This window comes from Uranotaenia lowii, chromosome 1, assembly GCF_029784155.1.
Source record: "Uranotaenia lowii strain MFRU-FL chromosome 1, ASM2978415v1, whole genome shotgun sequence".
Classification (NCBI taxonomy): Eukaryota; Metazoa; Arthropoda; class Insecta; order Diptera; family Culicidae; genus Uranotaenia; species Uranotaenia lowii.
The window spans coordinates 215,847,853-215,872,158 of NC_073691.1; the positions used below are offsets into that span (position 1 = coordinate 215,847,853).

Genomic DNA, 24,306 nt, shown 5'->3' on the forward strand with positions numbered 1-24,306 from the left:
AGGTGCGAGTTCAGGACAAGCTGCTCTCGATCTGGTACACAACGGGCAGAAAAATCCGCGGGCCAAAAATCCTAAGGTTGCCAGCCAAGGGGGATAAAGAAGACCGATCAACGGTCGGAGTAGACTGAACCCATCGACGGGGGGCTGTCGAGTAGAGTGCGTCCGACCCCATGGTTTAAGGCTACAAAGATAAGGCAACATCTTCTGAGTAGCGGATGCCGTAGGTGCGCCGCGTTCTTGCGTAGGATGTTCCACCTATGGGGAGTATCCGAGTTAGGCGGTTTCCAACAAAAGAAGCTGCGGGGGTAAGACTTGACCTTCTTCGCCGTGGAAATCGTTGGGAAAGGGTTATTCCATGATAGGGGAATACCCACGGGTAGAGTGGCTCTCGAAGCCGGGTGAGCCGAGTCGGAGTAGGATGACGTCTTCATTGGAAATCATCCGAGTTGTTGCGTTAAGTCCGCGCGTGTGCCGTGACAGGCGCGAGTTTAGGAGAAGCTGCTCTCAATCTGGCACACGACGGGCAAGGTAGCAAATCTCGAATCCTGGAGATAAGAGGTTGGGCTCCGAGTCGAAAGAGGAGGGACCAGGCTCTGTATCAACAAGAGGAGGGGTACAAGTGGTTACCTCGAGTCGTTACGAGGATAGGTTAGATCTCAAGTTGTTAGAGGAGAGACCAGGCCTTGAATCGTGCAGAGGAGAGGTAAACCTTGAGTCGATGCGAGGGGTCGGTTCTCAAGTCGTTAGAGGAGAGTTCAGGTGTCGAGTCGTAAGGATAAGAGGTTTTGCTGAAAGTGGTCTCGTTGATGAGTATTGCCTTGGAGCGCACTAGCGCGAATAGACCTCCCACTATTGAAGTATAGTGTGCTAAACAATTCGAGGTGGGAACCAGGCCTGCAGCCTCAGGTGGAGTTTAGGGAGTAGGGGGTATATACGATGTATATCATGAGTCTTCCCATTGTACCCATTGACCCTGAGTAGTAAACTGTGGCGACGCGGTGGCTCGCCGTGCCTTGGAATACAATCCTTAAACCGGGATTTATCACCTGTGGTTGCCAACTAAAAAAAGGGCCACGTTGAACGATCGAATGTGTCTTTGAAGTCGGTTTGCGACTTTGAAGTCGATTAATAGCTGGTGCGTAGGGACTTGGTGTTTACGGTATTTTTTGGGAGGATTTGCCGTAGTGTGAAGATTTGGTCCGTCGTAGACCGTCCTGATGACTTCCCATGACACGAAATCGCATGCCAAGATTAGACTAAAAATAGTTAAAATTTTCTCTTTAATGTTAGAATATGTGATTTTCTTGGATGTGTGAATTTTTTATACTTTAAGGGTTATATTTAGACATTTAATTCACTAAAATGTATTTGGCATGCCAAGAAAACCAGCACGCCAAGTAAAGGCTCACTTTCTCTAAGTTAACTTCTGCGAGATCATGATAACAGTTTTATAAAGCTTTTGATTAACTACTTGAGTATATCTAACTAAAAAGTTACATTTTTTGTTGAAATTAAATTTCCTAGCCAAAGAAGAGCAAGCCATGGCTTGTAGGCACCAGACGTGTTTTTTTTCGCTCCGTCGTCATTTTCGGAATTTAGAGTGTTTTCAAGTAAAATTACATTCTTGTTCGGTACGCCATCGCGAGCGGTTGAAAGTCTTAACCAGCGCGACTCTCTACTGAAAATTTCCACGTGTTTTTTGAAAAAGTGAAAATTCAACAAAAGATAATTGTTTTCGGTCATTAACTTGAATAGTCGAAAAGAAATTAACGAGAAAGTTACGTGAAGGTGTTCAGCATGGCTGAAAGTGGGGGGACAATCCCTCCAGATAAAATCACGGATGATCCTAACCTCAATAGTGGCAAAGGAAAAAATAAAGAATCAGTTCTTTATATTGCAAGTGATATTGGACCGTACCGCGTATATGTTGAATCTAAACATGAGGAGGTTAAGCTCAATAAGTTCAGGATTGGGCAGATTCTGCGTAAAACGAATAAATACCGGAATAATATAATCGAAATGAAGTTTCTTGGGCGCAATAAGCTGATCGTATTCCTGAATTGTTGGGCAAAAGCTAACTTGTTAGTATCGGAACCGGATTTATTGGATAAAAATACATACCATGCGTACATTCCACGTCATGCAGTTAGCATTACCGGAGTCATTAGTGGGATTCCTGCTGACATTAACCCCGATGAGATAGCAGCCGAAATGGAGTGTAGTTGCTATGTCATGAATGTCTACCGTATGAACCGATGGGACAGCGAGAAAGAGAAGAAAATACCAACTGCGAGCGTAAGTGTCACTTTTCGTGCAAAAAACCTCCCGGAAAAAGTTAAGCTTTACGGCGTAACCGCTAAGGTTAAACCGTTCATATCAAGATTAATATTTTGCGAGAAGTGCCATCGTTTTGGCCATAAGCAAGAAAATTGTAAAGCCAAGAAGCGTTGCGACAGGTGTTCGAAGGTACACGAGGATGGGCAAGAAATATGTACAGCAGAAATAAAGTGTTTCCATTGCCGAGTGTCAACTCATAAATCCACCGACCCAGCGTGCCCAGCCAGACAAAGGGAAATCAGCATACGCGCTATAATGGCAAGGAAAAATCTAACGTATGTAGAAGCAAAGGAGTTAACAGCCACCGTTACCATCAGCAATACGTATGATGTGTTGGCCAACTCGGAGGAATTTCCTATGTTACCACCAAGCTTTGCCAGCAAGGTTGCAGGAGCTAGAACATACGAAAAGGAAGGCACGAAAACAGTAAATGAAAGTACCGGCGCTATTCGAAAACAAATCAAACCTCTGGAGCCAACGGCCAGGACACCAGTTGGAACCAAAAGGAAGAAATCAGAATATGAGTTTCCCCCACCAGTGTCCGAACTATCAGACGAAAATGGAAGAAGAAATGGAGTAGCATTGAATAACAAATATGCAACCAATGACAAGGAAAAAACAGAAGAAGTTATTCGAAAAGCCGTGGCCAGAGCTGAAGAAAATGTGCGTTGTGCGGTACGCGGAGACCTGATGAACTTTTACGCAGCGCTGTTGAAGGTGCCGGGTATAATAGAGTCTGAAATAATTCAAAGTAATATTAAAGAATGTTCCAAACAATTTTTGAAGCTGGATCAAACCATGAAATAATAAAAAAAAAAAAAAATTAAAAAAAAAACAAAAAAAAAAAAAAATCATATATATATGAAAAAAAAAAAAACAAAACCATAAAAAAAATGTATACATATCAAAGTTTGCTTTAATAACTTTTTTGTAATTTCAGAAATGGACGGGTTCACTATTATTCAATGTAATATTCAGAGCATTTTTAAAAAACAAGGACAATTTGAGGTATACGTTGATCACAGATGACTACTCAGCAGCCTTCGTTTCAGAAACGTGGACAGACGCTGGATTGGAGCAAACAAAGAGGTATGAAATTTCCGGTTACCACAAATTCTTGAAATCTAGATCTGACAACTATGGCGGTTGTGCCATTTATTTAAAACAAAGCTTTGCCTATACTACAATAGTTTTACCTATGTTGTCGGACTTATTCCAGGCAGTAGCAATCAAAGTACAATGTTACGATACGGTTCTAGTTTCTTTATATATAGCGCCAAACATAACAAGTAATGATTTAAAACAAGATTTAAAAAAGTTATTCGATTGTCTAAAGAAATACAACAAAATTATTGTTGGTGGAGATTTAAACGCTCACCACTATGCTTGGGGAAACAGTTACCAAGATCTTAAAGGCAAACTAATAGTTGACGCAGTCAATGATAATAATATTATTTTAATGAATAATTCATCAATGACCTATTTTCCATTACAAATCAATAGAAACCCTACGGCAATAGACTTAACTTTCTGCTCACCCAATTTAGTAAATGATTACTCCTGGAAAACGTTAAATTATGGAATCGGTAGCCATCATGTAATTATTAAAATTACATTATTCTTTACCAGAAATACTAAACCCAAGTATGTCTATGATAAAAAAGCTATTCAGAATTCTATTAAAACATTTATATTGGAACCACAACAAAATATCGAGTATTTTCAAAAATTTGTAACCAAATTACATAAAACACATAGAATTAATAACAAGTACCAACCAAAGCATTGGTGGAATGAAGGAGTGAGGGAAGCTTGGGAGAACAAAAAGAAAGCACAGGCAGAGTTTAACAAAAAATCTACAGTTGAAAACCTAATTAAATTCAAAAAAATGCAGGCAATATTCACTAAAATAAAAAAAGAAGCTAAAAACAATCAATTAAAGGAATTTGTCGAAGAGATAAACCCTTCTATGTCTTCGAGCGAGCTTTGGTTGCGTATAGGAAGATTGACTGGAAAGCGTAATAGAGCGCCGACTAATAATATTCTTTTCGAAAATAGTATCATGGCTGAAGAGTTTCTAGACCAACATTTCGGTAAGAACGATGCTTATCACAATATAGACTACGACTATAGAATTGACAATAATATACTAGAAATCAGCAAATTCGACGATATAATCCATAACAAAAAAAAGAAATCTGCCCCCGGCCACGATAAAATAACATATCAAATGTTACGCGAACTCAATTTTGACTCCAAACAGGTTTTAGTTGATCAACTTAACTCAGTCTGGAAGAATTGTGATTTGCCAACAAGTCTTAAAACGATTAAAATAGTTGCAATACCTAAGCCGGGAAAGGATCAGTCTACAATAGCAGGTAAAAGACCTATCTCGCTAGTACCTACTCTCACGAAAATACTCAATAGCGCAGTATTAAAAAGATTGTTAAGACACCTTGATAACAATAATATAATACCTGAAACATCTTTCGGTTTCCGCAGAAACAGATCAACTATAACCTGCACTAATTACATAATCAATATGATTAAAAGCAATAAAAGAAATAGATTCATAACAACAATAGTCTTTTTAGATTTGAGCAATGCATTCAATTCCGTAAAAACAGACATTCTAGAACTCATTCTTCAAAACTACAATATTCCAGGCGACATAGCATCTTGGATTTTACAATTTCTTAGAAACAGAAGAATAGTATTTGCAACTCAAAATAATAATTTAGAACGAATCATTTCTAACGGACTCCCTCAAGGAGACGTGTTATCGCCGACACTGTTTAATGTATATACAGCAAAACTACATGAAGATAACGACGATGATGTAACTTTGGTTCAGTATGCAGATGATTTTGCATTGATCATCAAAGATAAGAATCTGACGAACCTTGAACGAAAATCACAATATGCTTTGAACAGGTTAGTGAACAAGCTTAAAGATCTCAACTTTACTGTAAACCCAGAAAAGACAAAAGCAATACTCTTTCAAAAGAATAATAAAACACTTCAGCTTACTATAAATGGAAATGGAATAGAAACAGTCAAGTCACACAAATATCTAGGTATCACATTAGACAGATATTTCAGTTTCGGTGAACACATAAAAATCACAAAATGCAAAATAATGGATCGGCTTAATATGATCAAAGTTATTACGAGTCTGACAACTGGAGCTCATCCACAGACGATGATTTCGATATATGTAGCAATATTCCGTAGTATACTGGAATACGGAGCATGTATTCAAAACAATGCCAAAAAAACTAATAGGAACATACTAAATATTGTTAATAATCAATGCCTTCGAAGAATAACAGGTTGCACCAGAACAACACCAATTAATTCCCTAATGGCCATAGCGGCACAACAGCCAGTTCACATAAGACAGGATTTTGTAATATGTAAAGAAATATCCAGATACTTTTACTTTGACAACTCAATAGCCCAGCAACTAAACATGTTAAACGATAGTATTACTCCTACCGATTTAAATTATTTAGAAAAACTATTCCTTAATTATAAACATATTTTTGATACCATTTCTCCTTTAGTAAAAACAGACTTTCATTTTAACTCCATAGATATAAACACAGAACTTGAAATATTAACGAATTCAAAAAATAATACAAACCTATTCAAACTCAAACAAGCTGTCCTCTTTGCGATGAACGGAAAATTTAGAAACAGACCTAGAGTATTCACAGATGCTTCAAAAGAAAGACTTAGTTGCGGGATCGGCATTTTCACAGAATACAACAGTGCTAGATATTCATACAAACTTTGTAACGAAACTTGTATCACAACAGCCGAAATAGTAGCCATTTACACAGCGCTTTTAAAAATAGAAGAAGATAAGATTGAAAATACCGTGATCTATACAGATTCAAAATCAGCCTGCCAAATAATACAAGATGGATTACACTCTGAGAAATGTTCGAAACTTATTCAACAAATCATCGAGCTAGCTAAAAAATGGCACTGTTCATTGCAATGGATACCAAGCCATATTAACATTAGAGGCAATGATATTGCCGATGAATTAGCCAAGGCCGGATTAACAGAAACTAGAACCGTAGAAAACAGAATCTTACTTAGTGATGCTTTTAACTTCTTTAAAAACGAAATGATTAATAAAACGAATGTGTGGTACCGGGAATATTCAGAACACAAAGGTAAACTGTTCTATCAGTTCCAATCCACAGTAGAGAAAAAGCCCTGGTTTCATAACAAACAGCTCACAAACGAAGAAACAAGATTACTAAATAGATTACTAACAGGTCATGACTGGTCAAAATATTGGAGGGCTAAAATAAAAATAATTGAGGATGGTGATTGTGAAACTTGCAAGACACCAGAGAATAGCGAACATATAATTCTACATTGCAGCAAATTCAATTCTATACGAATCAAATACAGCTTTAATAATAAATTTAGTAAACTTATAGATTTGTTCAATACAAAAGATTTAGATATATTTAGAGAAATTTGTCGATACTTAAAAGAGATTAAAGCAGATATTTGATTCTAAAAAAAAAGAGATACATTTTTCAAAATATAACGATATATATATATATGAAGAAAAAATATTTGCGTACAATGAAAAAAAAAAAAACAAAACAAAAAAAAAATAACATGGTTGAGTCAATTTCAAAACAATTTTGTAATTATAAATAAAACTTAATGCAAATAACTATTACTATCCGGTACTGAAATATCTGCGTACATCGATTCGGTGATCCAAATGCTCACAGCGTACAGAACCACAGGGCAATATAGTCTTGTAACTAAGCCCTACATTTAGAGCAGTTTCGACGGATTGCTCGAATATAAAAAGAAGAAGAAGAAGAAGTAAAATTAAGTATATCAACGTATTACCCACGTAATGTGCAGCAAAAGCTAGACATATTAAACGACCGGATGTTAGAACGCATTCTTCCGATAATTAACGTATCAGAAAAATCCACCGGAAAGCTTATAGATATTCGACAATCAACAGGTCATTCGCTTGTGTGGTCACGTTCCGAATCAATCAAACTCTCGAAAGGTCTCGCTCGACGTAAGCGCCAAGCTTAAACGTGTTGATCGTGTCATTAAAATTGATTCTCGATTTTAGAACCGATATGACAGCTTACCTTTTACCGAACATAATTGGCCACAGAATGATGCTTTTGTTGAAGGGGGGTGGGTGGATGTGGCGCAGGAAAAGCTCATAAAAGCGGACTTTTCCTGTACTTGTGTCCTGTTATAGCATTTTACTGGCTCTCTTGCTACGTGGAATTTGAACCTGCCAGCTGCCTGCTGTCTGTGGCTCGATTGTGGGTGGCGGCCAGTCGGTCGGCCAGTGGCAGTGGTTTGTTTATTCATTGAGTTATGTGGCAACAGTTGTTACGAAATTGGCACCCGGCCATAATTTGATTTAAGAACGAGAGCGGTAAACCAATTGGGTTAATTGTTGGTTTAGTTCGATTGTTGGTACGAACAACAACACAAAAAATCTGTTCAGTAACTGATGGGGAATCGTAATGGTTAATCATCAGCTTTGCCGCTATAAAGCGTAATTACGTGAGTAATTCGTTAGGTTTTATCTTATCTCTGAGAATGGTCCTCGTCCGATTCACCTAGAGGTGCATGCAAACATTTCTACCTTATCGAAATGAAATAAACAAACAATGATTCGGTTAAAAAAATAGAAAATTTTAACAAGGTAGAACTAAAACTGTTAATAAATAGCCATTTTGAGGTATAATATCACTGCATTCGGTCGTGAATTTTTCTTTAAAAATGAAGGTTATCACATCGATGTTCTGTGCAATAGTGATAGTCGGTATGGCTGAGAGTGATACTTTTAGCTGGGGTAAACGCCAGAATAGTAAGTTAAATAGTTATAAATCTGTATCATTTAATTGACGTTCTCCTATGCTTTAAACAGATAATCAAAAACTACACGTTCTCAAGCTTAAAAAAGGACCGTTGGATCAACCGGAGAATATTACCCTCGTTTTCAACTATGCCGTCAATCCGATGCGAAACGAGCAAATGACTTGTGTCGAGATAAAATACGATGGAAAATATGTGAGTGTCAGTACAGGTTGAAATTTGAAAAGTACAATATTAACCTATTTTCGATGACTGTTTCAGGGCGCCGTTGTCAAGCCAGGAAACTCGGATTTTAAGCGATCATTCAAAGTTTCAGTTTCCCCGCTTTCTCCAGTCAGAGAATTTGAGGGTGAAGCGACTATTTACGGGTTTGATAGCGCTTGGTTTTGAGGAGCTGTAAAACCATTCAAATATCAAATCTCTTTCCTCAATTATTTAAAACTAAATCATCGAATACATCCGATCTAATCAATCAAAATTCCTCATTCACTGATATAGTAAAAAAAACTTCTCAATTTACCATTGAATTAAGTGTAATCTAATCAAACCGTAACACTCTCGACAAAAAAAAAGCAACCTGCCCTCGATTACCGTTAATGGAAGACCAATTAGTTGAGGCCAAGTTTTGCGGGAAACGATCGCAGATCTAAAGTGTAACATAGGAATTGGCAAACGAAAATCCTGTAAGTATTGCACTTTATTAATTGCATAGTCTAATCTTTGAAAGAGTATTTTTGCTTTTTAGCGGATTTTCCAATGCACGTTTTACAAATTGGCAAAGGACCTGTGGAGGATCCCGAGGAAATGGCACTAATATTTGACTACGAAGTAGGGCCGGACACAAACGACGAGCTAACATATATCCAATTTGAAGCTTCAGAACCGGTGAGAGTGTGATAACACTTGATTTAAAATGTTAATATTTTTTTTATTGGGCTAACTTTTTTTAATCCTCTTGCAGAGTTGTGGTATCTATGAATTGAAAAAATTGGACCCGAGAAAAGATTTCAAAATTGCTATTTTGTCAGCGTATCCGGTGAACAAGTTTACAGTGTCGGCCACCATTTATGGCATTCGATGGGCGATTCCAAATTAAAACTATTTGATTTTTGAAGGCATTAGATGCACGGATTATTTAAAATAAAATTCAATCAATCATTTAAAAAAAGGTTATTATTATATTGTATTGATATCATGAGCCTGAATGAAAAAAAATATTGTCATTGAGAATTAATACCTACTTAAAAATTTGTAAACGTAATTTCTTGGCATCACACCCCTCCAGCTCTAAAAGGCCTTTGTCAATCCAGGAAACTTGCGTACTTTAAGCTATCATTTGAAATTTCGATTTCACCGCTACCTTCAGTCTGAAAGTTTGCAGGTGAAGCTACTATTTACGGTTGCGATAGCAAATGGTTTTAAAAAGCTTAAAAACCATACATTAAAGCCCAAGAGTTGGTTTTTCATTTTTTTAAGCCAAATCGTCGAATACATTCGATCGGTTGAGTCAAAACAATTCCTTTTTATCAACGACACTGAGTGCTTATTCATTGATCATATTAGGGTGGCCCTTAGCCTAAATTTAACTTCTCCTACTGTTCAAAATTATTTGAAAATATAAAAATTCAAAATTTTATACCTATAAGACAAAAGTATTTGAAAATCATCACAATTTTCATATAAATAACTTTATTTACAACTAATTGATGATTTTTAAATATCTAGAGTCCAAAATACTACATCTTGAGAGATCCCGTTTCTATGATTTTTTTCAAATAAGTATAATCTTAACCAACTCTTTTTGGAGTATCAGCAAATGGTAATTAAAAAATAAAAATTAAGAATGCAATTTAAAAAAAAGATGTCCTCCCAACCATGTGTTTCAAATAATTTAACGTTTGTCCGGTTTGACCTCTGAAGTGAAGAAAACGAGCATATTGAAAACATAAATGGGTAAAATAACAATAGCTGGAGTAATGTACGATGCGGTAACGTAGGGTCCAATAATCGGTCGAATAAACAATTGATTTTTATAAATTTAAAAATTATGATAATTTAGAAAATGTAGTCAAAAATTTCAATATTGTTGATTTGACATTTTTGTCAATTTAGTTAAGTTTTAAATTTTGTTATTATAGACAATTTTGTCAATCATATCACTTTTGTAAATGGCATGATTTTTTTTTTTTATAAAATTGACAGATTAAAGAAAATTAAAGACAAAACAACAAAAATTAACTGAAGTAGTAAAACTGATAAAAAATCGAACAAATTACAAAATTGACACAAGTTTACCAAGTTAAAACACCAAGTTTAAAAAAAATGACAAAATTGACCAAAATGATAAAAAAAAAACAAAATAGAAAAAATGCAAAAAATTGTTTAAAATTACCAAATTGACAAAAATGATAAAATTATTTACAAAATCGACAACACTAACAAAATTTACAAAATTGATAAAACTAACCACATAATAACATGAGTGAATTTCATCGTTATTGCCATTTTTGTCAAAAATGACAAAAGTCGTTTCGGTTATATTTATCATTTTTGTGGTTTTAGTGATTTTTCTCATTTTTATCATTTTTGTGATTTTAGTGATATTTCTCATATTTATCATTTTTGTCATGTCTGTCATTTTCATCAGTTCTATCATTTTTGTCATTTTTGTTATTTTTGTCATTTCTGTCATTTCTGCCATTTCTGTCATTCTTGTCATTCTTGTCATTTTTGTCATTCGTGTCATTTTTGTCATTTTGGTCAATTTTGTCATTTTTGTCATATTTGTCATTTCTGTCTTTCTTGTCATTCTTGTCATTCTTGTCATTTTTGTCATTCTTGTCATTTTTGTCATTTTGGTCATTTTTGTCATTTTTGTCATTCTTGTCATTTTTGTCATTCTTGTCATTCGTGTCATTTTTGTCTTTCTTGTCATTCTTGTCATTTTGTCATTTTTGTCATTTTTGTCATTTTTGTCATTTTTGTCATTTTTGTCATTTTTGTCATTTTTGTCATTTTTGTCATTTTTGTCATTTTTGTCATTTTTGTCATTTTTGTCATTTTTGCCATTTTTGTCATTTTTGTCATTTTTGTCATTTTTGTCATTTTTGTCATTTTTGTCATTTTTGTCATTTTTGTCATTTTTGTCATTTTTGTCATTTTTGTCATTTTTGTCATTTTTGTCATTTTTGTCATTTTTGTCATTTTTGTCATTTTTATCACTTTTGTCATTTTTGTCAGTTTTGTAATTTTTGTCAGTATTGTCATTTTCGTCATTTTTGTAATTTTTGTCATTGTTGTCATTTTTGTCATTTTTGTCATTTTCGTCATTCTTGTAATTTTTGAAATTTTTGTCATTTTTGTCATTTTTTAGGTTTTTGTAATTTTTGTAATTTTTGTATTTTTTGTCATTTTTGTCAGTTTTGTTATTTTTATCATTTTGGTCGGTCATTTGTCAATTGTGGCATTTGTGTCATTTTTGTCATTTGTGGCATTTGTTTCATTTTTGTCATTTTTGTTATTTTCGTCATTTTTGTCATTTTTGTCATTTTTGTCATTTTTGTCATTTTTGTCATTATTATCATTTTTTTTTCATTTTTGTCATTTTTGTGATTTTTGTGATTTTTGTGATTTTTGTGATTTTTGTCATTTTTGTCATTCTTGTCATTTTTGTCATTTTTGTCATTTTTGTCATTTTTGTCATTTTTGTCATTTTTGTCATTTTTGTCATTTTTGTCATTTTTGTCATTTTTGTCATTTTTGTCATTTTTGTCATTTTTGTCATTTTTGTCATTTTTGTCATTTTTGTCATTTTTGTCATTTTTGTCATTTTTGTCATTTTTGTCATTTTTGTCATTTTTGTCATTTTTGTCATTTTTGTCATTTTTGTCATTTTTGTCATTTTTGTCATTTTTGTCATTTTTGTCATTTTTGTCATTTTTGTCATTTTTGTCATTGTTGTCATTTTTTTGTCATTTTTATCATTTTTGACATTTTTGTCATTTTTGTCATTTTTGTCATTTTTACATTTTTCTTATTATTGTCGTTTTTGTCGTTTTTGTCAATTTTGTCATTTTTGTCATTTTTGTCAGTTTTGTCATTTTTGTCATTTTTGTCATTTTTTTCATTTTTGTCATTTTTGTCATTTTTGTCATTTTTGTCATTTTTGTCATTTTTGTCATTTTTGTCATTTTTGTCATTTTTGTCATTTTTGTCATTTTTGTCATTTTTGTCATTTTTGTCATTTTTGTCATTTTTGTCATTTTTGTCATTTTTGTCATTTTTGTCATTTTTGTCATTTTTGTCATTTTTGTCATTTTTGTCATTTTTGTCATTTTTGTCATTTTTGTCATTTTTGTCATTTTTGTCGTTTTTGTCATTTTTGTCATTTTTGTCATTTTTGTCATTTTTGTCATTTTTGTCATTTTTGTCATTTTTGTCATTTTTGTCATTTTTGTCATTTTTGTCATTTTTGTCATTTTTGTCATTTTTGTCATTTTTGTCATTTTTGTCATTTTTGTCATTTTTGACATTTTTGTCATTTTTGTCATTTTTACATTTTTCTTATTATTGTCGTTTTTGTCAATTTTGTCATTTTTGTCATTTTTGTCATTTTTGTCATTTTTTTCATTTTTGTCATTTTTGTCATTTTTGTCATTTTTGTCATTTTTGTCATTTTTGTCATTTTTGTCATTTTTGTCATTTTTGTCATTTTTGTCATTTTTGTCATTTTTGTCATTTTTGTCATTTTTGTCATTTTTGTCATTTTTGTCATTTTTGTCATTTTTGTCATTTTTGTCATTTTTGTCATTTTTGTCATTTTTGTCATTTTTGTCATTTTTGTCATTTTTGTCATTTTTGTCATTTTTGTCATTTTTGTCATTTTTGTCATTTTTGTCATTTGTCGTTTTTGCCATTTTTTTGGTCATTTTGTCATTTTAGTCATTTTTGTAATTTTTGTAATTTTTGTCATTTTTGTCATTTTTGTCATTTTTGTCATTTTTGTCATTTTTGTCATTTTTGTCATTTTTGCCATTTTTGTCATTTTTGTCATTTTTGTCATTTTTGTCATTTTTGTCATTTTTGTCATTTTTGTCATTTTTGTCATTTTTGTCATTTTTGTCATTTTTGTCATTTTTGTCATTTTTGTCATTTTTGTCATTTTTGTCATTTTTGTCATTTTTGTCATTTTTGTCATTTTTGTCATTTTTGTCATTTTTGTCATTTTTGTCATTTTTGTCATTTTTGTCATTTTTGTCATTTTTGTCATTTTTGTCATTTTTGTCATTTTTGTCATTTTTGTCATTTTTGTCATTTTTGTCATTTTTGTCATTTTTGTCATTTTTGTCATTTTTGTCATTTTTGTCATTTTTGTCATTTTTGTCATTTTTGTCATTTTTGTCATTTTTGTCATTTTTGTCATTTTTGTCATTTTTGTCATTTTTGTCATTTTTGTCATTTTTGTCATTTTTGTCATTTTTGTCATTTTTGTCATTTTTGTCATTTTTGTCATTTTTGTCATTTTTGTCATTTTTGTCATTTTTGTCATTTTTGTTATTTTTGTATGTTTTTATAATTTTTCTAATTTTTATAAATTTTGTAAGTTTTGTTTTTTTTTTAATTTTTGTTTTTTTTTTGTCAGTTTTGTTATTTTTATCATTTTGGTCATTTTTTCATTTTGGTCATTTTTGTTATTTTGGACATTTTTTTTCATTGTCGGCATTTTGGTCATTTTGTCATTTTGGACATTTTTTTTTTTCATTTTTGGCATTTTGGTCATTTTGTCATTTTTTCATTTTTGTATTTCTTGTCAATTTTGTTAGTTTTGTCAGTTTTGTCAGTTTTATCATTTTTATCATTTTGGTCATTTTGTCATTTTTGTTATCTATGTTATTTTTGTCATTTTTGTCATTTATGTTATTTTGGTCATTTTTGTCATTTTCGTCGTTTTTTGTCTTTTTTTTTATTTTTTGTCATTTGGTCATGTATGTTATTTTTGTCATTTTTGTTATTTGTGTCTTTTATGTTTGCTGTTATTTTTGTCATTCTGATCACTCTTCTTATTTTTGTCATTTTTTGTTATTTTTCCAATTTTGTAAATTTTTTCAATGTCGGCCTTTTTTGCCAAATTTGTCCTTTTTGTCAAATTTGTCAATTTTTGGAATTTTTGGTTTTGTCTGAAATCATCGGAGTGGTTTAGCTGTGCCTTGCAAGCACCTTCTAATGACAAAATACAAATACACAGAAATCGTAAGAACTCGTGATTCGACAGGTACCTATAAAGGTATGTCTAAGACCCATAATTAATAATCTCTCAAATCGACTTATAACTATGCCTTTCTGTAAGAATTGTTAATCTTGTGAGAAAAATGATAAAATTCTCATTACAAAAATCACGAATAATTCTGGCAACACTGTATAAAGTTTAAAACTTAATTGAAGTGAAAATTCAAGGTCTGGGAGCAACTTTAAAAAAGACAAAGTTTAGTTTTAAATTAAGCGTAAAAACGTATAGCCTTTTTGTTTATATTTTTCATCACTTTTTCTTTGTTTAATCTTGATAATGGAGCATTTAGAAATGTTTAACAGTGTGTTCAATAACATTAAAGTGATTTTAGTTAAAATTCTCATTTAGCTCTTGAAAATTCTGAAAAATTTTAAAAAAATGTTTTAAATGCAAATAAATTGAGAAAAGTGATGAAATAGTCTCAAGGATTCTAATTTTGATTGTTTTTTTTAATTAAATGTGTGTAATATATTAAGAAGTAACAGCTAAGCAGATATCCCTGCAAATTTTTTTCACGTGTTTCAAAAAGGTTTGTAATATTCTACATTGCTATTCAATATAGAACTTCGACGGCACCAAAGTTTTGTGCTGTGCAGTGTAGCCAGATTTTTAAAAAAAAAATTCACTTTTTCCATAGAAAGTTCAATACACTTGGAGGTCTTCGTATGGGTGATATATTCAAAGAAGGGTCACCCTAATACACATCTTATAGTAAAAAAAATTCTCAATTCCCCATTGAATTAAGTGTAATCTAATCTTAGCGTAGCACACCCGCTAGAACGTGCTATCTGGCAGCGATTACCGTTAATGGGAGACCTTTCAGTTGAGGTCCAAATTTTGCGAAAAACGATCGCACGATGAAATTTCTCCTGTTATCGATAAGCTTCCTCGCCCTAGTGGCGGCAGTTTTGGGTTGTGAGTTTGGGATTGGAAAACGAAAATCACGTAAGTATTGCACTCCATGAATTGGAAAGTCTTATCTTTAGAAGAGTGTTTTTGCATTTTAGCGGATTTTCCAATGCACGTCTTACATATTGGCAAAGGACCTGTAGATGATCCCCAGAATATGACATTAACATTCGACTACGCCGTAGGACCGGACACAAATGACGAACTAACGTACGTCGCTTTCGAAGTTTCAGAACCGGTAAGAAAGTGATAAAAATTGGCTGAAAATGGTGATCTATTTTTGTTGAGTTAATTTGTTTTCCTTCTTTTGCAGAGTTGTTCTTTCTCCGGAATTGAAAGTTTCGAATCCAGAAAAGCTTTCAAAATCGCTATTTCGACAATCAGTCCGGTACGAGAGTTTACGGGTTCGGCCACCATTTATGGCATTCGATGGGCGGTACCGAATTGAAAACATTTGAATTATAAAAGCATTAGATAAGGTTTATTAAAAAAAAATATTTTAAGGTATTTGTTTTTTCTACAAAGGTGATATACATTGATAAATACAAAGAAACGTGGTAAAAAATATAGTCATTGTGAAAAAACTGGATATAACAAGCGTGATTTCATGAATTTACACCTCTCTAGCTCGGTATCGACCAAAGATAGTTGCCGTCCCATTATACTCTAGAACAGGTATTAACGAAGTCACGTTGATCCGAAATCCTCTACTAAAGTCTCCAGTTGGAACGTTATGGGAACAATCCTTGAAAAAAAAATATTTTTTTTAATCTGTAGATTTGACTAGATGTAAATTAAAAAAGAGTCATTATACCGTTTCCGACATCTCAAACCGAACGTAGGTAATCTCCTCGTAGGTGGTGGGATCGACAGCATAATCGAAAATCAGTGACAAGAAGGCCGGTTGAGCAGCCGGCCCGCTTCGAGCCCTGAGAACGTGCATCTGAGTGCCACCTGGAAAGGGTTGGTAACGGGTATCGTAATTATGTTCCCTCGGATGACACTGCCCTGCAGTTATTAAATACCAGCACTCGAGAGTCCTAAACCGAAAAGGCAACCCGTGGCAATTTCAACGCCCATTAGACAGACCAGAGCTACCACCGGAAGGAATTTCATCGCAGAAGGCTTTGAATCTTTCGGAACAACAATCGAATAGATACTGAAACATTGCCAGTACGATTGCTTCGATTTTTGTTGTGTTTCGCATATGTTGAAGATAAGGATAAGATAAAATCGAAGCAGGCGAAACGTGTTTCGCCGATTTCCTTCGTTATTTTGATATTGTCCTCTGGTGCGGAAACAACTTTAAGGTATTTCATTGTTTGTTAAAATTTACTTGGAGAATATTCTATGCATGATTGCATGATATAATCCAAGAAGTTTTTTTGTTGTGTCGATCAATCGAAAACGCTCACTGAAGAAGGGTGTAAGTTGCTATCGAAATACCGGTATATGAACTTTTTATTTACCGTGGTTGAATTAAAAGGAATCTTTCTATTGCTTTGATTCAGTTGAATCATTCAACCAAGTAGGCTCACAACACAATAGAGTGTGGTTTGATAAAAAATTAAATGTGTTGTTATTTTGCCGAAGGCTAAATTTGTCATAACTTCGACCAAATTAAAAAATTCTGAGTAATTTTAAAGGTCAAGGTTCAGGAAATAGAAAACGTAATCAAAAATAGTCTTGATTTGGAAAAAGGGTTGTTCATAGTGAACATCATAGATGGTGCACATGATGCTCAAAATGGACGCTGTCTCAAAAACCATTAGATATAAGTGAGCATTACATTATTAGGCAGTTTCACAGAAAATTTTATCAATTTGTATCCATGCATTCAAAAATTATTAACAAAACGTGTTGTATTTTTTTTCGAATAAACTCCTTAATCAGCTCGAAAATGCAAGTGAAACTGGGCGTCTAAGCCACCTTTAAAAAAATACTAAGAATCCAACGATTGGTGAAAGTTTAATCTATGCAGATGTGTCATAAGCTCTCAGAAACTAAAAGAATTTTGAAATGCAAAAAAGTCTGAAATCTCCCTAATTTTGATTAAGGTTAATCCAATTCGAAATAAAAACGTCAATATTAAAATGTGGATATCAAGAATTAAACAATGCTAACAAAGAAAAGCAGGCTGAAAGTCTCTTGAGAAGATAAAATTCCCTATAAAACACAATGTACCTTTATGACACGCACGTTATAACAAAACATCGAACTTCAGGATTCAATAGAAGGTAATCTAATCACATCCACCATATATCTGCGTAAAACGAACAATCTGACTTCGATTGCTGTCAGGAGCGACATCAGGTATCAAAATTTAACGATAGACTCTATCTATTTAAAAACATTTGAATACAAAAGGAACAGTTTCTGAATTATTAAATCGAGAAAAGACTATGGAACGAAATTAGAAAATTTATTTCATTTATTTAAACACTTCCTACAGGCCTGTACCGACCATAGACAGTCGCTGTTCCTGTGTATTCTAGAACAGGACTTGTAGTAGACACAGTAATCCGGAACCCTTTGCTAAAGTCACCATCCGGAACGGTCCAGGAACAAGACTTGAAAAAGAATGGAATGGGCACATTGTCAAAAAAAAACTTTCACAACTTCAAAAGTAAACGTTAGAAAAAACTTTCTTACCTGTTCCGACATTTGGAAAGTAGCGTAAGTAATTTCCTCGTAAGTGCTTGGATCGGCAGCATAGTCGAAAACTAATGACATGTTGACCGGTTCAGAAACTGGTCCTTTTCGAGCCCTAAGAACGTACATCTGACTGCCAACTGGAATTGAAAAGCAGGCGCCGCCGTTATTACGTTGCCTCGGAAACGAACTGAATAATAGCTCTACCGTTAGTTAATGTTCCCATTCTGAAACTGCATGCCAAGGCAAAGCCTACTGCCAGAAGACAAACGAAAGCGACCCGTAGGAATGTCATCACAACAAGCTTTGATTCTTCCTGAACTGCGGTTGAGATACTGAAGCATTGGCAATGATTGCTACGATTTTTGTTGTTTCGGTATTTTGGAGATAAGGGTAAGATAGAATCGCTGATTTTGAGTCATAATTTTAGCTGTTCGTTGTACCCCGACTGAAAAAAATTGAGTGAAATATTTGTCGTATTGCAAGTTCTAAATTTCAACACTTCGATTTTCTATCACAATATTAAAAATTTTAAAGTTAGGTATAGAGGTACAACATTCAAGAAAAGTTGAAGACTTTAATTAACCTGTCATAACTTGGCGTGCCCTTTCCTTCATTTGAAGGCAAGCACTCTGCCAGGAGCCAATCATCTAGCTCGCGATGAACGTAAGACAGAATTCCTATCTAAGCCAATGATGGTTGTACCGAAAGTCATCTGCAACAAAAAACTATTTGAAAGGCAGTTTGTGACGGCACTTCAGTCAACGATTTTCCATAACATTCATTCGTTTCCTTCTGTCTCAGTCTTGACACTCCACCAGCTCTGTGTTCGTCATCGAGAGCGACGGGATTTGCGACTAACAATCAACACAGTAAAAAATGTTGAACAAAATTTCGGAAAAATTTCACTGTTTTAAAATCGATGAGCTTAGGTGATCTACCTGGGTGCAAATCTCGCGTGTTGATGTGCTAAGCTGAAATCCGCATAAATTCCTTAATTTTTTTTTGCAAGTGTACAAGTAAGCCAAGAAAATTGCCAGAGATCAGGTAGATTGGGGTTTCACCTCCATGGACAGAATCGTGGCCCCACATCAAGTATGCAGGACCGCGTCCTACCTTGATTGTGTTGGTGTTGGTGGTGGAAATGTGACAGCAGGTGAAATTCCGAGACCAACTTCCAGTCAATAGGACCAACATCCGCTTTCGAAGTTAGTCATTTTGATGCTGATGATATACTTAGTTGTTGGCACGGGGCGGCCCGGGGTGGATTATGGATTTGAAACGTGATGGCAAATGTCCACAGGGATGGAACTCTAAGTTTCTTTCCCCATTCTTCAAGCGAGTGGTTTGTGTCAGGGAAATGACAATTGAGTCGGAAACGAATCTGTAGAAAACGGAATGATTTTTGTAGCGCTTCATTAAAGTAATGCAATCGTTGAGAAGGCGTACCTTGTGGGTTGATAACTGCCTTCTGACGCGAATGCAAAAAACCACCACAAAAACACTTGTTCAGGGGAGAAAATAATAAAAATGACAACATCCCAGACACGAGTCTCAAGTATGTTTTTTGTTTCCGGGGCCAGAAAAGCGGATGCAAAACGAGAAAACCTTTATGGATGCGTTCATCGGGCTCCGTTTCGCTTTTAATTAAACACGCATCCGTTGCGAGTGGGTATTGGAGTGAGATTGCGCCCGCAATAAACCAAAGAATAAATAAGCGAGCGTCTGATGCGAAAGGGAGACGTTGCAAAATTTTAAGTGGCTTCGTTGTCTGCTGCCACATAAGTAAGCACTTGTCGCGGAAGCAAAGCATGATAATAAGTAAGCGCGCCCTTATCGCGTACAATTGTTTTAGGGTGGATCATAGAGTGAATCATTTAATATTCCAATTTGAAGTTAGGTAAAACATGTGTTCAATTTTCTTAAAAAATTGACGATTGTAATCTTTAAGATAACGAGAATGGCATCTTTCTGTTTCATCTGTAAATAACAGTGTGTCTAATGTTCATACTACCAAGTTACACCTGATCTAAATCCAATCGAGAACTTATGGCAGATCGTGTAGAGCCTCCTATTCCTGTGAAGTCAAAGAATAAGAACGAACTGTGGCACAGTTCCAAAATCTGATAGTTCAAAGCATCTCGAAAGCATGAAACACAGTTCTTGACAACCCGTGTTATTTATTTATTTATGACTTGTTGACTGCTCACTTCAAGATTTTTAAAGATAGTTGCTCTATGAAGTGAAGCGCCTGTTATCAATAACTCATTCGATTTAACAGGTTGGACGATCTTGATTTAGTTTATTGGATTCTACAGCCTTGAAGAGAAACATAAGATTGTTTCATTTACACTTCGGTTTTTTCGATACTTTGGATTTTTTTTTCTCACTTTGTTAAGAGTTCTTAAAATTCAATGTTGAGGAGCGATACTCATTAAATTTCAAATGGATGCGATGGCAGGGTTGAAAGTTTTGGAATCTTTCCTCGGAGATCGATCTTTTCTTGAAAGTGACATATTCACTTAAATTGTAGTTGAAACAAACAGAGTTTCAGGTTCTAAAGAAGCTTAGCAAACAGCACGAAGAGAAGTGGTCAAAAAAGAATTCCCTGCGGAACACTAGAAGGCATATAAAAAAGGGAGGTGTGAGTTCCACGGATGTTTATGGATCCTTATAAAGCTATAGTTAGTTGCTCACACGGGGAAAGTCTATACAAGAACCTTCTAAACAATGTTGAAATTTTTTAGTTTCCTATCAATATCAATGATCATTCAAAGTTCCATCTTCCTTCAAAACTAAATATTTTTCTGATCGTGAGCTCATAACAAAGTTCGAACCAATCTAACGTATCGTATCGTTGATGTGATGAAAAGCGAAAATTAGTGACACCACAGTGCTTTTTCCCAAAAGACTCCCACACAACAATCTCGAGCCGAGCGATATGAGAACGTTATAAGGATCCACTTCGAATCGAACTTGTTGAAACACATGCATATATGTAGATAGAGGCATAAATGGTATCGCATCGCCCGGAAAGTACGTAATCGCAGCTCGGCGCGGGTGAAATTGTAGAGAATTTTCAGCTCGACGTAATTTATGAACAGCTTTTACGCGGCAAGCTGAAAAAAAATCTCAACCTAGGGAGACCGCCGATATGGATGGGGAGTGTTTTGTAAACAAATTTTCGACGACTTTTCATGTATGATTCTTTGTTACGGTTCTTTTTTCTTCTCGTTTGGAGGAAGGGTTGCGAAATGTAATAACGTGATAGCCGCAAGCTATTGAGACATTTCTGTGTACCCAGGGTTTTGATTATCGGGGAACAGAAACTCGAGGGAAATGTTTACATGAGAGAGCCTGTGAATTGAGGTTAAATGCAATTTTAGTTTCAGGTGGTTTGAGAGACCGAAGGCGAATTCTCCAAGGGCAATGACACATGACACCAAACTTTAGAAATTAGTCAAAGGGTTTATTCAAATTAAGTTCTTGATTTTCTGTGTTTTGTGTTCAATTGTTGTTTAATTCAGTTTGAATTAGAAATTGATTCAGATAACCTCTTTGGAATTCTAAGTTTGAGTACCATTAATCAATAATAAATTATTTTTTTCAAATTTCATAAAAATAACTGCAAGAGACGAGTCAAGAACACTCATCAGTTTCGCTCATTTGTCACTCGATAACCATACTGCTATTCAACATAAACTATGCTTTCACCCGTTCTGAATAATGTATCCCATCATTCTTCTCGGGCAACCGGTATCGGGGAAAGAAATAGAATATAATGCAAATGCAATTTATCCGACCTACCTCTGGAATATCGTCCGGCACTTTGCCCATCCATGAGAGCGACAGAATCGAGCAGTCGCATTTGGTGTTGGTGCTTTTCTCGAAGTGCAGATGCATGTTGTTCGACTGACTGATGTCGCTAGTATCGCGCACACAGACGCTCTCTCAACCGATAAACAAACAACGTTATAAATAATCCACTACTGCCACCTGTACGCCACCGGCAGCCTCAACACTCAACACATTCCACTGGTGGTGTCAACCCCGAATGGGTCAAATTTTCGGTGCACATTCTTCGTCAGTTATAATCTTCATTCGAAACGGAATATCTCGATATCGCGATGCACTTTGTCACAATTCCAGTACTATTTTTTTAGTAGCTGAAAAGAGAGAAAACAGATGGAAACTATTAGTTTTTGCGGATTTACATGGAACTCGCAAACATGCATAACTTCATACACATGACCCTTTTTTCATAACTTCAATCTACTAAGTGGGCGTCGGGGATTCAAGCTGCAGGGGACATCCATAAGTTGTGCTAATTTGAAACGTGACAAATTTGGAATCCATGTTAGTCACGTTCGTGGCTCGGTTCACATTCAGTAGCTTTTAGTTGAGCATCAAATGATGAAACAACGAAAAAAAAAACGGTAGCTACCTCAACTGTACATGATAAAAAAGGGAGAAACATGTAATGTTTTGAAGAGATAACGCACACACACTTAACCGGATAAGGCGCATATTCTTGTTATGGGAAATTCATCTCGGAACTGATTGATCGATGTTTTGTCAAAACAAATAAAAAAATTGTTCAATGGAAGCATCTTTGAATAATAAATCGAATCGAATTGTTGTAATAATTTTGATTCATGTAACTTAAGTGAATAGTTGCATATCATCAAAAGTAAATTTTATTATTTTAAGAGGAGTAATTTTATTTTAACTATGAAACTCATATTCCAGGTGGTACCCGGACATACCGTGAGCGCATCATGGGGCGCCATGGTCTAGGACAGATAAGCGAAAACGGATAGCTGTTGGTAGAATTTTTTGGCAACAACAACATGCTGATCGGTGGATCGCTCTACCCCCGTCGACCAAAACATAAGGTCACTTGGGTATCCCGAGATGGCTGAACAGAAAATCAAATTGACCACATCTGCATCAGCCGAAAATGCAGAAGGAGCCTTCATGAGGTCCGCAACAATCGAATCGCATCTGACTATCACTTCGTCCTTGATGAGATACGACTGAGAGTTGCGCGTGTCCAACGTTCGATACGACGTCCGCCGGTTGGAGAATCCAGAGGTGAAAGGGGATTACGGTGAACATCTTGAATTCCGAGCCTCGGAACCGGCGACAGACGGAAAAATCGAAGCACCTGGAATCGTTTGCATTCCTGCTAAAATGCTCAAAGCCTACCTTGCCTTGCCAGCACAAATGTTGCATCGTTTACATTGCATCGGATACAGCAAAATTCCAGGCTGACTGGATGCAGGGTACCCTTATGAAGGTCCCGAAGAAAGGAGACAGAGTGCGGTAACTGGCGTGTCATAACGATGATCTGTACAACCCTCAAAGTTCTCCGACGGCAACAAGCTGAATTCCTACCAGGACGATCATGTGTGGATCACATCACAACGCTACGAATAATACTGGAACAAATCAACGAATTCCAGAATTATCTTCTGCTGGTGTTCGCTGGTTTCGAAAAAGCATTCGAACGACTGAACCAAGAAAACATCTGGACTGCTCTTAGACGACGAGGGGTCCCAGAGAAACTAGTCCATCTCATCGAAGCACAGTACGAGGCATTTTCGTGCAAAGTCCTGAAAGACGGTGTCTTGTCTGACCCAATCCCGGTAACTGCTGGAGTGAGACAAGGATGAGTTTTATCACAGCTACTTTTTTTCTCATAGTAATGGATGAGATCTTCACTGGATCGATTGACTGTAGACCAAACCGAGGATTGGCGTGGAATCTTTCGACAATGGAGCAACTGTACTTTGACCTGACTGACGATATTGTTTTGCTCGTCAAAAGACACCAAGAAATGCAGAGCAAATCCGACTACCTCACTGAAAACTCTAAGGCAGCAGGTCTCAAAATCAATATCGGAAACACCATGTCGATCGAAATCAACAGAGAAAATCCTTCCAAGTTCGTATGGTAGCTGGGCAAAAGGTTGAAAAAGTGGAGTGGTTTCAGCATCTTGGCAGTCATCTGACTTACGGTGGTGCCAAGAAAGACATCGAGTCTCCGAAATATCTGGCGGTCACGCTGGATCTCTCTTCGAACGAAATTCCGGATCTTCAACTCAAAGGTCGAATCCGTATTGTTGTAATGGTGCGAAACGAAGCGGGGACGACGCAAAAACTGCAAATATTTTTTAATCACTGCCTGCCGAATTTTTCTCGCACTTGGTGGCCTGGCAATTGGATCTC

The 24,306-nt window shown here is 35.2% G+C and overlaps 2 protein-coding genes and 3 long non-coding RNA genes across 5 annotated transcripts in view; 2 read left to right on the plus strand and 3 right to left on the minus strand.

The window, feature by feature from the left end:
- Nucleotides 1–24,306, minus strand: part of LOC129747831 (uncharacterized) — a 79,614-nt gene that overhangs the window by 34,832 nt on the left and 20,476 nt on the right. The window contains exon 2 of the long non-coding RNA XR_008737585.1: nucleotides 21,884–22,242. This is a non-coding gene — a long non-coding RNA (uncharacterized LOC129747831). The remainder of the gene's footprint in view (nucleotides 1–21,883; nucleotides 22,243–24,306) is intronic.
- Nucleotides 8,045–9,415, plus strand: LOC129747824 (uncharacterized). The gene is made up of 5 exons (XR_008737583.1): nucleotides 8,045–8,221; nucleotides 8,282–8,424; nucleotides 8,491–8,912; nucleotides 8,975–9,114; nucleotides 9,191–9,415. It is a non-coding gene; the product is annotated as an uncharacterized LOC129747824 (long non-coding RNA).
- LOC129747807 (uncharacterized) lies at nucleotides 15,351–15,976 on the plus strand. Its single transcript, XM_055742166.1, has 3 exons — nucleotides 15,351–15,460; nucleotides 15,523–15,662; nucleotides 15,738–15,976. The coding sequence occupies exons 1-3, from the start codon at nucleotides 15,373–15,375 to the stop codon at nucleotides 15,870–15,872; spliced, it is 363 nt and encodes a 120-aa protein (XP_055598141.1). The 5' UTR covers nucleotides 15,351–15,372; the 3' UTR covers nucleotides 15,873–15,976.
- LOC129747817 (uncharacterized) lies at nucleotides 15,902–16,570 on the minus strand. Its single transcript, XM_055742178.1, has 3 exons — nucleotides 16,450–16,570; nucleotides 16,239–16,378; nucleotides 15,902–16,169 (listed from the first exon to the last, which is right to left on the minus strand). The coding sequence occupies exons 1-3, from the start codon at nucleotides 16,538–16,540 to the stop codon at nucleotides 16,038–16,040; spliced, it is 363 nt and encodes a 120-aa protein (XP_055598153.1). The 5' UTR covers nucleotides 16,541–16,570; the 3' UTR covers nucleotides 15,902–16,037.
- LOC129747838 (uncharacterized) lies at nucleotides 17,826–18,404 on the minus strand. The gene is made up of 3 exons (XR_008737586.1): nucleotides 18,284–18,404; nucleotides 18,077–18,216; nucleotides 17,826–17,994 (listed from the first exon to the last, which is right to left on the minus strand). It is a non-coding gene; the product is annotated as an uncharacterized LOC129747838 (long non-coding RNA).